Here is a 13473-nt window from a genome sequence, read left to right on the forward strand (position 1 = left end):
ATAATGCATAATAAACTCATTAAACCCATTAAAGAGGTGTAGTTTTATAATTATACAAGTTTAATAATATTAAAATTACTTATTTTATTGTTAAATACATATTACTTTTTTTTTTCAATTTAATTTTTAAAAAATCTAAAAACAAACAAGTCTTTTTGTAGGATTTTTTTTTTAATATTATTTTATTATTTGAAAACTAAGTCAATTTTAAATTTTCAGATTTGTATATATTTTTGATAGGTTAACAGGTCGAATGACGGGTTACATGATAATTTAACGAATGAGTTTGAGTTTATCTATTTTCGCACAAAAATTTAACGGATCATGTTTAGGTAAACTAACGTTCACATGAACACGACACAATATGATTTAACACAACATGTTGCCAGGTCTAACTAAAAATAAAACTTAAGGCTCACTTATGGTCTAACTAGCTAATCCTTGTAAAACTATTTAAAACTTAGATTCTAATTTATAACTTTGGATGGATTGTCATACAAAGCCTATGAATTTTACAATATTCATTCATTAAGAAAAGTCTAACTGCTAACTATTGATTGTGAATTCATGAATGGTTTTTGAATTTAAATTGAAAATTTTATTTCCCTAATGATCTAAGAAAATCCAAATTGATACATAACTAATCATTTTTAATTTTTTTTTTTCAATAAAAAAATAGAAGGCTTCTTAATTTCAATTATAACAGCAATTATGGGTATACATAAACCCCATAACATAAATTTGTTAAATAGACTTTTCTAATCGGGTATTTTATCTGTATATGATGTTCAACATCTTGTTCATTCACCAAAAAAAAAAAAAAAAGAAGAAGATATATATCTCTTTTTTGCGTGATAGTTAAAAAAAAAAATGGTTTTTTTTAGAGAGTATTCACCAATTGAGTTACAGATGTCTAACATATTCATACTTAATAATTTTCCACAAAACGGTGATGAAAAATATAACTTGTACAAATCTTTCCATGTTCCAATTCGATCCAATCCATTCGTTCATAAAGATATTTACTCTATTGCAAACATTTCTGGAACACTTCTAACAGAGGGACAAATACTCAATTTTGAAAGAACTTATTGTTCACATTTTTCAGAAACAAACCTGCCTTGATCTTTTAAATTCCATATGGAATATATGCGCCCACTAAATTGCACAGATTTTATTTATTTATACATTCATTTTATATATATGGAACAAATGAACACTCTTGCCCCTCAGTCTATCTGCAGAAACTGTTTGTTACAAGATAATCCTCAGGCGGCTGACTATGGGTTGGCGGCATATAGGACATGATAAAATTTTTGTCCCACATTCTCCGCAAGTCTGCAAAACATTTTTCTAGAATAAAATTTTCGTAGTAGAATGCAAGAAATTGAAGAACAAATTCTAAAGTCAATAGATCATATATTGATTCAACTCACCACGTGCCCACAACCAAAGGCCATGTCTTTCCCATATGTTAGGCAAATTGGGCATAAGGGCTGCATTGCATTCGGACACAAAGAACATATATCAGTGGCTTTGAATTATAATAATGAAGAGCAATTCCTAATAATATGCAAATAGGCTACAAGATTTAAATTGATGGAATAATTCTCATAGAGAACAATCTTCTTTTTCTATAGTGTTCTTCATTCTTCTACAAGATTAAAATTGATGGAAGAATTATCATAGAGAACAATCTTCTTTATCTCTAATGTTCTTCATTATTCTTCTACAAGATTAAAATTGATGGAAGCATTATCATAGAGAACAATCTTCTTTCTCTCTGGTGTTCTTCAGTATTCTTGATTGTGCGTGTTCTTTCTCGAGCTCATAAAAAATAAAAATAAAAAGAACACTTCTGTATGCGTTTTCCCAAAGAAATGAGAATTTGGTTTCAAGAAGCTAACAAGCAACAGAAGTTGATATTAAACAGAGTGGACAAATAGGATTGGCCAATAACGGAAAACATATATATAGCTGTTACAGGGAAAAATAAACTCAAGGATACGTGTCACAATCATGATTATTTATTTTTATCTAGTGGGATGACCAAACTATGATGGTCATAGCCACTTATATTTAGACGGTTGCCTATTAGTCAAGTAGATCAAGAATCTGCCTCAGCTACTCGATGAGGAACCAATCTCAACGACAATGAACTGGTCTACTTAACCAGAAATTGGTCTTATCTAATCGATTAGAGTCGCATCTACTCGACCAGAAACTATTCTCGGCTATTAGAATTACAACTATTAACATGTGGTTTCAGTTATCATTATAACGAAATCAAGGAACGAAATCTTTTTGCATTTCAAATTCAAATGATAGAAAGTACAATCTACTTTTGAATTAACTATCATCTATATAAATAACATAGCATCTACGGATATTAGATAAGATCCTATGATTCTCTCATGTTTTAATCTAAGATATAATAATGATCTAATTCAAAAGGCACCGCCATCTTCAAAAGCCTGGATGCTCCTATCAATAAACTTTAGTTCTTTAAGAATACTATGATCAGAAAATTCATTGTGTTATCTCCATACTAAATTTCCTCCGTGAGCATTGGAAAGTTTTTACCTAATACCACATCGGTGCCCTCGCGATTAACACTGTCTTTATTCATAGATTGGTGGTCGACAAGCTTATTGATGGTCAACTAGACAAAAGATAGATGAAGAACGGTCGACTAAAAGGAAGACAGTCAACTAGCCATGGAGTTCCAGTCAAGAAGACGGAGATGTTGAAAATCTAATTTTTGGCATCAATAAATAGCCTTACTTATAGATAATACTTTTCTCTGTGCTTATTTTCTAAGGCTTGCATGGCTTACTTAAACGGAAATATTATAAAACATAACAAATTGGGCTACAATTTGTTTACCATTCGGTGGGATTCGTCTCCCATGCTCATTGACAAGTTGCTTGCTTCACCTATTGTTGATGCATGAGGAGCGTAAAACGTTGGTGGAGGGCGTGGAACGATCTTCTTAGCCTTTCCTGTAGTTCGCCTTTTTTTTTTTTTTTTTTTTTTTTCACATGGGAGAAACATAAATTAGGAAGCATGTACAAAAAGTGATTTAATCAAGCTGTGTTTCTGCCACTATTAGGCTTTGAGGACCTGAGTTACAAAATATATTAATTTTAATTGTTCATTAATTTTTAATTTGTACTTATCATATAGTTCAAGTTCTTATGTAAGAAAGATTATATGTGGATTATAAAGTTCATACCAATAAAGATGCATAAAAAAAAAAAATAATAGAAAGAGGACAATGTACAAGAGCACCATACCCAAGTAAACCAAATTCAACAGCTGCTTTATAATGTATGGTGGTCTCCTTGAGGAAAGCATTTGCAAACAATGCTTCTTTCTTAGACAAAGTCATGGTTTTATTCATAATCTCAGTAAAGTTAATAAACTACATTAAAAAAACAAATAAAGAAAATGTATGTTAGAAAATCTATTAAATTGAAATCGCTGTAAAACAAATGCAAGGAAGCTGACTCCTGATAGTAATTCCATGCCTGAAAGAGATCAAATTCACGTGCAGGGATCTTTCCAACGAATTTCTTAATGTCGTCCCATGGTCCATCACCAACTCCAACAACAATAATCGATAGTGGATATGAACTGGTTATGAAATATTCAAAAGTAAATTTCTTTTAGTTTCAACTCAATGCGTGTCTTATATATTGAGTTTTAGTAGTTCAATGGTCATTATTGTCACACATAAAAAGAAAACTTCATAAAGTTGATCAACCACTATTTATTGTAACATTAAGGAAGAGGAAAGTCATACTATTGATTTACTTTTCAATGTGTTATATAACAAATCTAATCTATTTAATTACAGATATTTCATTTAAAATGTGAAATAAACTATATATATAGGATATGCAGGATGCAAAGATTTTTAGGGACCATGAAAATCCTGACCAAACAATGTATCTAACATGAATCCAATTCCAGAGGCTGTACCTTGCATAGAGGATCGATGCTATTGATATCTCCTCTTGTTCACTCAATGCTTTGTCGCTTGTATTGACACTTCTTGTAACCTTTACATTAAAATAAGTCGTGACACAAACAATTTTATAAAAATCATTACACAGAAAAAAAAAAATGTTTAAGAAAGAGTTGGGACTAGCTCCAAGTTCAAACCTGGCCATCTGCAATGATAACCAGTACATGGAATTGGCCACCACTTCTCTCCACAATGTCAATTGCAGCTTCAATTACCGGAGCAAAAGAAGTTGGCCCTTGAAAACATCTATTATGAGGTTGTGATCCAATAAATATTTGACAAATATAAACATAATATAGACATGGTTAAGTGATGAAGTAGAACATTATCCTTTCATGCGTTAGTAAAATCAAATATTAATTAATTAATAAACCAAAGCCATAAGAGATTGAATGCAGAGTGAAAACCAACCCCCAAGTTCTACATATTGAACTATTCTTCTGTAGCATCCCAGAACTTCATCAAAACCACAACAAGATGATTCATCATCGTAAAAGCTAAACACTTCCTGATCATTAGTGATCTCTGCATAATTTAAAATATAAATCTAATGAATAACTAGAAGATGTTAAAGAATTGCTGAGTTACCAATATTGAAGAATGAGAACTTACTATCACCAAATCCAAAACAAGGAATTACGTTCTCTTCACCAAAAGTAGCCCAAGTGCTTCCAATAATAGAGATCACCTGTTGATAAGGATTTGGAGAGGTGCCGATGGTATGCAGGCTTTGGTTATTGAATGAAACTTTTCCTTCAAAAACAACATTGATGCATTGGGTTTAGAAAACTACTAAATGGCAAAATATTTTCAAAAGAAACTAATTAATAAATGAGAAGGTATATATATATATAGTATGTATTGTGGGGTCCAACCTTCTCCTAAAACCCAGCCTATTAGGGTTTTTTATTTGTTCCCTAAATTTACCCAATGGCTAAGCTTACTTGGTAGTCAAATTGTTTTGTAAAAAAAGCAACCTTAAAACCTTAAAAATAGGTGCCTAAATTTCAGTTTTGCATCACACAGATCAATGATAACAGAATTTTTTTTAGACTTCGGAGAGAGTTTTTAAAGAAACTTTTTTGTGTATTAATTTCAAAGAGAAATAATATATCTTTTTCTTTTCAATATTTTTGCATTTTGTTTTTCTTTATTTTCAATGTTTTTCATGATTAAAGGATCACAAGTGGTATCAAAGCTTAGTTAAAAGATAGAGTGTTCCCAACAAGCTCCAACAAAAGATTTCAACATACGGAGAGGTATATCTTGCCGACACAAAGAAAACGATGCCAATCGGACCTCCATGTGCTGTCACGTGCCAATCAAAGTTTTTTGTAGGTTTTCACGTGCCAGTCAACAAGCCACGAACCACCCATGCACCTAAGCTGAGCCGAGCTACTGAGTCGAGCCATTGAGCCAAGCCGTTGAGCCGAGCCAAGCCTTGACACATCACCGAGCCACATCATCAGCTAACTCATCTACCATGTGGTGACATGTCATCTAGTCTGCCATGTCATATGCGACATCAGCAACGGTCCCAAATTTTTTCAAAAATTACAAAAATACCCCTCTATTTTTTATATTTGAGGATTTTCCCAAAACTTTTAGAAATTACACCTTGATCTTAATTTTTTTGAAATCCAAATTTGACCTGAGAAGAGTCAAATCAAATTTTTTTTACCATTTTGGACACATTATTGGGCTTCATTTTTTCAAATTCAACTCCAATTTTTTAATTTTAAGCTATTATAAAGCAACATGTTAAGGAGAAATCATATTCAAAAGTTGGGATCAAGCTTACAGCCACTAGCTATACACTTTGGAGACCTCAGATGGTAGATCTCCTAAATTGCAAGAATTTGTTTGACCCCTTGGATGCCAAGGGAAAGAATCCCGATCCCATCAAAGAAGCAGAATGGAAGAAGCTTAGCAGAAAAATGAATTATTAAACTCGACAACGGATCGATCATAATGTCTTCCATCATGTTGCACAAGAGACAGATTCATATGCCCTTTGGAAGAAGGAGAACATGTACCAAGTTAAGACTGCTCAAAATAAAGCCTTATTAATAAGGCATTTTGTAAAAGCCCAAACCACCTGCATGAGATATTATCCTTTTTGAAACTGGGGAATCCTCTTACAACCCAGCCCTCAAAGTTTTAAAAGGCCTCTTGAGGGAAAGGTATCCACACCCACTTATATGGAGTGTTTCGTTCCCCTTTCCAACCGATGTGGGACTTGACAATCCTCCCCCCTTGGGGCCCAGCGTCTTCGCTGGCACACCCATCTGGGTATTGGCTCTGATACCATCTGTAACAGTCCAGACCACCCACATGAGATATTGTCCTCTTTGAGACTGGGGAATCCTCTTACAACCTAGCCCTTAAGGTTTTAAAAGGCTTCTCGAGGGAAAGGTATCCACACCCACTTATATGGAGTGCTTCGTTCCCCTTTTCCACTGATGTGGGACTTCACACATTTAGTGAATTTAAAGTTAAAAAATGGAACCTCAATAGCCAATCACACTAGTTTATTTTAGAACTTAGCAAATCAATTATCTACGATGGAGTCATAACTAGGGGATAAGGACCAGACACTCCTACTTCTCAGCTCTCTTCTAGACAGCTGGGAGACACTAGTAGTCTCTTAGCAATTCGGCTCCTAACAACAAACATACTATGGCTGTGGTAACAGATGCCTGATTTAATAAGGAGGCCAAGAGAAAGGATATTGGTAGTGATCAATTACATGACTTTGTCACAAACAAACAATGGAGACAGCAAGAAGGTAGTGAAGATAGGGGAAAGGCAGGAGCCAGAGCAAAGACATTTTATAGATGAAAGGAGGCTAACATATAAGTATCATTATTGTAGTCGAAAAGATCACTTGAAGAAGTACTATAGGAAGATAATGCAAGAGTAGGGACATAAAAGCAATCAGCCAAAGAAGGATGGTTAAACTCTGATAATTATTAGAAGAGAAATGGTATATTGTTCCACACATGAAGAAACACGCCTTTACATTTCAAGTAAAGATGTTAAAGGGGTAGTTGATATTGAAGCATCTTACCATATTACTCCATACATAGAGTTTTTCAAAACATGCAGAGCAAGAGATTTTGGCATACCAAAGGTGGGAAATACTAGTTTTACTAAGATTATTAGAACTGATGATGTTTAGATAAATATCAATGTTGGACACACAATTACTTTGAAGGATGTCCAACATGTTCGAAACCTTTGGCTTAATTTGTTCTCAAGAATAGCCATTAACAACGAAGGCTTTGGCAGCCACTTTTATAATGGCATATGGAAAATGAAAAAAGGTGCTGTGCTTGTCACTCGAAGACATATTTGTAGAACACTTTACAAGACTTATGTGAAAAATTATGCAGATAGCCTCAATATTACAGAAGGAGAGATATCTCAAAATCTATGGTAATAGAAGCTTGGTCACATGAGTGAGAAAGGATTGTCTACCTTGATGAAAAAGAAGAATATCATTATTTCCAATGATGTTGTTCAAGATCTTATAATCATTGTTTGTATGATAAGTAACATAGAGTCTCATTTATGTCTTCTTCAAAAAGAAGACCATAGTTGCTTAATCTGATGCATTCTAATGTTTGTAGTCCTTTAGAGATGGAATCTTTAGGTGGCACCAAATATTTTCTAACCTTTATTGATGATGCTTCTCGGAAGGTGTGGGTTAATTTCTTAAAGATAAAGGACCAAGTTTAGATCACTTCAAAGAGTTCCATGTCATGGTAAAGTGTGAGACAAGAAAGTCGCAGAAGTATCTTTGCTCAGACAATAGGGAGAGTACTTCTCTAGAGCTTGATGCCTATCGTAAAGGACAATCTATTCGGCATGAGAAGATAGTATCTCATAGCCCACAACATAATGGTGTAACCAAGAGAATGAATCGGACGATTATGAAGAAGGTCGAAAGCATGATCAGTATGGTCAAGTTGCCAAAGCCATTCTAAGGAGAAGTTGTTCATGCCATACTATAGAAGACATTGAAAAGCCCATGAAGTCTTCTAGTACTAGTGCCCATGATTCTGTTCCTAATTAAACACCAGCACAAACCATCATAGATGACGATGAAGTGCATAGAGAATTACTAGAACCATAATAGGAGAGAAAAGGATGTTGAGTAGGGAAAGACTAAAACAACAAAAGATACAGTACCATCACTATGCCCAAATGATGGTACACCTCTTCGAAGATCTTAACGAGGCCATTTTCTATCAAAGAGATATCCAAATTCTCAATATATTCTCGAAGATCTTAATGAGGCCATTTTCTATCAAAGAGATATTCAAATTCTCAATATATTCTACTTACTTAAGAGGGGGAGCCAAAGAGTTTTAAGGAAGCAAATTCCCATCAAGATAGAGAAAAATGGTTGCATTCAATGTAAGATAAGATAGAACCTTTGTAGAAGAAACATACTCATGAGTTGTTTAAGCTTCCAAAAGAAAAGAAGGCACTAAAGAATAAATGGATGTTAAATCTCAATAAAGATGGTAGAGGATGGGTGGTGAAGCACAAAGCTCAATTGGTTGTCAAACATTTCCTTAAGAAGAAATGAATTGACTTTGATGAGATTTTCTCACCGGTAATGAAGATGACTTTAATATGAGTAATTCTTGGTCTAGTAGCCAGTTTAGGCCTAGAGTTTGAGTAGAGGATGTGAAAACAAGATTCCTTCATGATAATCTACATGAGAAGATTTATATGGAGCAGCCAAAAGGTTTTGTGGTTTTAGGGAAAGAGAACTTAGTTTACACGCTAAAAAAGTACTTATATGGCCTCAAATAAGCACCTAGACAATGGTACATGAAATTTGACTCTTTTATGGTGAGTCAAGGATACAAGAAGATTAATATAGACCACTGTGTTTATATGCAAAAACTTCTAGATGGAATATTTATTGCACTTTTGTTATATGTCGATGACATGGGATCATTGAAAAAAATGCAATGAGAATTAGTCAACTGAAGAAGGAACTTTCCAAGTCTTTTGATATAAAGGACTTGGAACAAGTTCAATAGATTTTGGGAATGCAAATAGCCCGAGATAGGAAGAATAACAAGTTATGGCTACCTTAGTAAAAGTATGTTGAATGAGTGATAAAGAGATTTCACATGGATAAAACCAAACCAATCAACATTCAACTGGTAAACCATTTCAAGTTAAGCAAGAAATCATGCCCTCATCCAAAATAGAGATAGAGGAGATGGCTTCAAAGCATTATTCTTCAGTAGTGGTAAGTCTAACATTTGCATTAGTGTGTACTGGATCGGACATTACTCATGCAGTTGGTGCTGTGAGCAGATTTCTTTCAAATACTGGAAAGGAATACTGGAAAGCAGTCAAGTGAATTCTCAGATATCTCAAAGGTACATCGAAAGTATGCTTGTGTTACGGGGGAGGTGATTTAGTTCCAGAAGGCCATATAGATGCAGATATGCTGAAGACCTTAATAGTAGGAAATCTACTTCAGGTTATCTTTACAACTTTGTTGGAGGAGCTGGATCATGGCAATCAAGGTTGTAAAAGTGTAGCTTTATCTATGACATAAGCAGAGTACATTGCCATAGTGGAAGCCAATAAGGAGATTTTGTGATTCAAACATTTACTTAATGAATTGTGCATCAAGCATAAGGACTATAAAATACATTGTGACAATTAGAATGCTATAAATTTGAGCAAGAACTCAATGTATCATTTCTGAACAAAAAATATTGATATCTGTATTATTGGATATACGATGCAATAGAGCATAAATAACTCAGATTGGCAAAGATTCACACAGAGGAGAATATAGCAAATATGTTTATAATGGTTGTCACACTAGAGAAGTTGAAGCTGTGTAAAGATATAGCTGATATAGATGAGAAGTGACCACTAGTTTTTGAAATGCGATTGAAGAAGGAGAATTATGGGATCTAGCCTTCTTCTAAAGCTCAGCCCATTAGGGTTTTTTACTTGTTTTCTAAGTTTACTTGGCGGCTAAGTTTACTTGATGGTCAAATTGTTTTGTGAAAAAGACAATCTTAGAAACCTTATAATTAGGTGCTTAGTTTTCAATCTTGTATCACACATATCATTGACAATACATTTTTGTTTTAGACTCTAGAGAGTTTTCAAAGAAATTTTTTTGTATATTAATTTAGGAGAGAAATAATACATCTTTTTCTTTTCAATATTTTTGTGTTTTATTTTTATTTTTTTATTTTATTTTCTATGTTTGTTTTCTATATTTTTTGTAATCAGAGGATCACAACATGTAAGTTGGCATAGATAATTCTAGACCATCTTAGCCTAATTATTAGTCTTTACTGTAGCTATTTGCTCTAGTCGTGATCTCAGAATTAGCTTAAATTCATTTCACTTCATGCGCCTTTGACAGTTTGTGTTCAAACTCTAAATGAAACATGCAGAAAATGCAACACCACTAACAAAGACAAAGCATATTAACTTCGCATTTTTTCAATATGTTTGACTACACATCTTGGGTTTCAAAGTAAAATACTGATGATAATTACAAACCTGTCCATTCGTTGCTTTTGGTAAAGTCAATTCCAAGAATGAGATTTGATGATTTGAAAATCATTGCACTTGAGTCCTTGTAAAATAAAACAGGTCACAAATTAATATATATATATATATATATATATATATATATATATATATAATATGTATCAAGGACCAACAGAATCAAATGATACCATTGTTTATTTGTATTATGTTGCAAATTCTAAATTGCCAGAGCTTGTTTATGTCAATACATCAAAAAAGTCTTATCTATAAAAAAAACTGAAATTAAAAATTACAAAAATGCAATGAACGAAGCCACGCTTGTATGATGGAAATATGTGAATTGTTTCAAGTTAATAATAACTATTGGTGCTTAGCACTCCATTAAATAATCATGTGTAAAGTTTTAAATGACACATAACTTTAAGATTTTCAAAACGTATTATTAGATCCCAATGTCTTCTGCCAGTCAATTTTGAATACCTCCAACTATGCTCGAAAAATATTCAATTAGGTGTAAAGGTTGGATTAATGTATGAACTGGAAGTTTGGAGGATCCTACCTGTTACTTTCATAGCCGAATAACCAAAAATTTAAGCGTAGAGATCAAATCAAGGAAGAATCATGCCATTATACATACATCACTGCCAGATTAGTTATGAAAAATTTAAGATATGCTGACTAGCTTTTGACTGGGACAAACATATTGCCATTGGAAAGGGGCTTTTTCACCAATTTTCTTGGAAAAGTTTATAACATCAAGTATTCGGCCAAATCCCATACAACAGGCTAGTAATCAGAATAAGGGTAAGCGAAAATTAAATGGTGTACAAGTATCTTGGGAGGGAGAGAAACTTGAGCAGGAAACATTAAAGAGTACACTGGTGAGTTAAAAAAGAACTGGGAAAGACTAAAAATGTCAGGCCAGTGGAACCTAATATGGTGAATGATCATTTTGATACTACTAATAGAGAGATGCTGTATGTTTGTACAAACATTGACAACTCATCCTTCGATTAGATATATACCAGCTGTAGGTATCTAAGTTGGCAATTTTTACACAATAAACTCAGCTCTGGAACAAATAAAAGACCACCGTAATCGCTAATGAGTGGTTGGAGGTTAAAGAAATTAACACGAATGAAGTGCAAGTGTAAGAAAGAGGATTACTTTGAACTAAAGAAAGACTTTAGGAACCCATTAATCTGACTAGACAAGCAACCTTGCCTGGCCACCATCCATGGATTACTAAAAGTAGAAGATTATATAAGTACTGTGCTACAACAGATTTAGCACCATAATTTTGTTTACCATGATCCTTGACAAGTTGCTTGCTTCATGATCATAAGAAGTTGGTGGAGGCCGTGGAGCGATCTTCTTTGCCTTTCCTGTAACTTGTCTTTTTTGGAATGGGAGAAACATAAATTAGAATGCCTGGTGTTTCTGCAAAAGCCACTATTAAGGGCTAGGATCTTAGTGATTGAGGCATATTTCAATATATATTTTTTTCTTCGAATTAAATAATTCATAAAAAAAAGCTTCAAAATGTCTTCAAAGATAATCAATGTTAAGGCCTTCATTTCTTACGAATTTTCAGTGATATTGAGGTGGTCATTGATTTTAAGTTCTTATAGAATAAAGCTCATATGGATTAGAGGTTCATACCAAAAGGGAATTAGCGATAAAATAGGATGGAAAAAAACATAAAATGTCAAGTGCACACTACCCGAGTATACCAAGTCTAGAGGCTTTTTCATACTGGTTGGGAATCGACATGAGCGCAGCAGAAGCAAACAATGCTTCTTTGTTGGACAAATTCACATTTTTATTTATAATCTCTCTAAAGTTAACAAACTGCATACAAAAGAAAGATGTCTCAGGAAATCTGCGTTGAAATAACACTAAAGCAAATGTAAAACAACGTTAAAACTTTGTGATATAAATGTCATGCCTGAAAATTATCAAATTCACGTGCTGGGATCTTCTTGACGAATTTATTCATGCCTTCCCACGGTCCATCGCCAACTCCGACAACAATAATCGATAGTGGATATAAACTGGTTATGAAATTCAAGGGTAAATTTCTTTCAGTTTTATTTCAATGCATGTATGATTGATTTGTAGTATTGATGCATGACAAAATTGATAATTTAATTATTTTTTACTGGAATTATTTTTTAGCAAGTAGTTAATATGAGGTGATGCAAGCTTGAGCCAATTGTAGGAAAATTAGTTTACAGATAATAAAGGACGATAAAAAAAGGAAAAAAAAAAAAAGAAATTGGCAATGTTCGTAAACTATATAAACATCTTCAAAGAATACAATTTATAACCACTATTTAATATTATGGTAAAAATATGGAATGAAAATCATAGTACAAAGTCCTTGAACTTGTGAGAATTTAGCTAAACAAGAAATATTTGCCTGAGAATTTTTCCGTCCATCACTTTTAAAAACTTTTGTAGACTTTTAAATGACTTCACTTTCAAAAACTTTTGTAGACTTTTAAATATTTGCTTTAGAATCAATTACATATTATTTTCAAACCCTCTCTCACCCTACTATCCTTACGTACAAATAGGACCTTGACGATTTTACTCAACCTTTATTTTTTCAAAAAATTTTTGTTATTATTTTTTTCCCTTGTGTCTTCTCTATCTTACTGAAGAAAATTACATAAAATGAAAAACTTTCCCTTTACTATTTTTTTTTTTTTTTGGGTTTTGCTTTGCTTTTTTTTTTTATTATTATTATTTGTTTTGGTATTCTATTTTATGGCACTACTTCACTCATAATTCCTATTAAATTTTAATAAACTAGGAATAAAAAGTATATACTAAAATAAAAGTAATTCAAATATATCATGGAAATTTTATAAAATCATTATAAAAAG

At 33.0% G+C, this 13473-nt stretch overlaps 1 protein-coding gene across 2 annotated transcripts in view; it reads right to left on the bottom strand.

Annotated features, from left to right (window-relative positions):
- Positions 1-903: 903 nt before the first annotated feature.
- The window catches only part of LOC107430303 (E3 ubiquitin-protein ligase RGLG4), a 31576-nt gene continuing 19006 nt past the window's right edge, over positions 904-13473 (bottom strand). For both annotated transcript variants that reach the window (XM_060817802.1, XM_016041140.4), the window contains 13 exons: positions 12531-12636; positions 12306-12433; positions 11891-11978; positions 10592-10667; positions 4643-4783; positions 4442-4555; positions 4168-4265; positions 3985-4064; positions 3531-3636; positions 3297-3424; positions 2887-3013; positions 1437-1496; positions 904-1338 (listed from right to left, as the gene is read on the bottom strand). In XM_060817802.1, coding sequence (XP_060673785.1) covers positions 1255-1338; positions 1437-1496; positions 2887-3013; positions 3297-3424; positions 3531-3636; positions 3985-4064; positions 4168-4265; positions 4442-4555; positions 4643-4783; positions 10592-10667; positions 11891-11978; positions 12306-12433; positions 12531-12636 — 1336 coding nt within the window. In that variant the 3' untranslated portion in view covers positions 904-1254. The remainder of the gene's footprint in view (positions 1339-1436; positions 1497-2886; positions 3014-3296; positions 3425-3530; positions 3637-3984; positions 4065-4167; positions 4266-4441; positions 4556-4642; positions 4784-10591; positions 10668-11890; positions 11979-12305; positions 12434-12530; positions 12637-13473) is intronic.

This window comes from Ziziphus jujuba, chromosome 6 (genome assembly GCF_031755915.1).
Source record: "Ziziphus jujuba cultivar Dongzao chromosome 6, ASM3175591v1".
Taxonomy (NCBI): Eukaryota; Viridiplantae; Streptophyta; class Magnoliopsida; order Rosales; family Rhamnaceae; genus Ziziphus; species Ziziphus jujuba.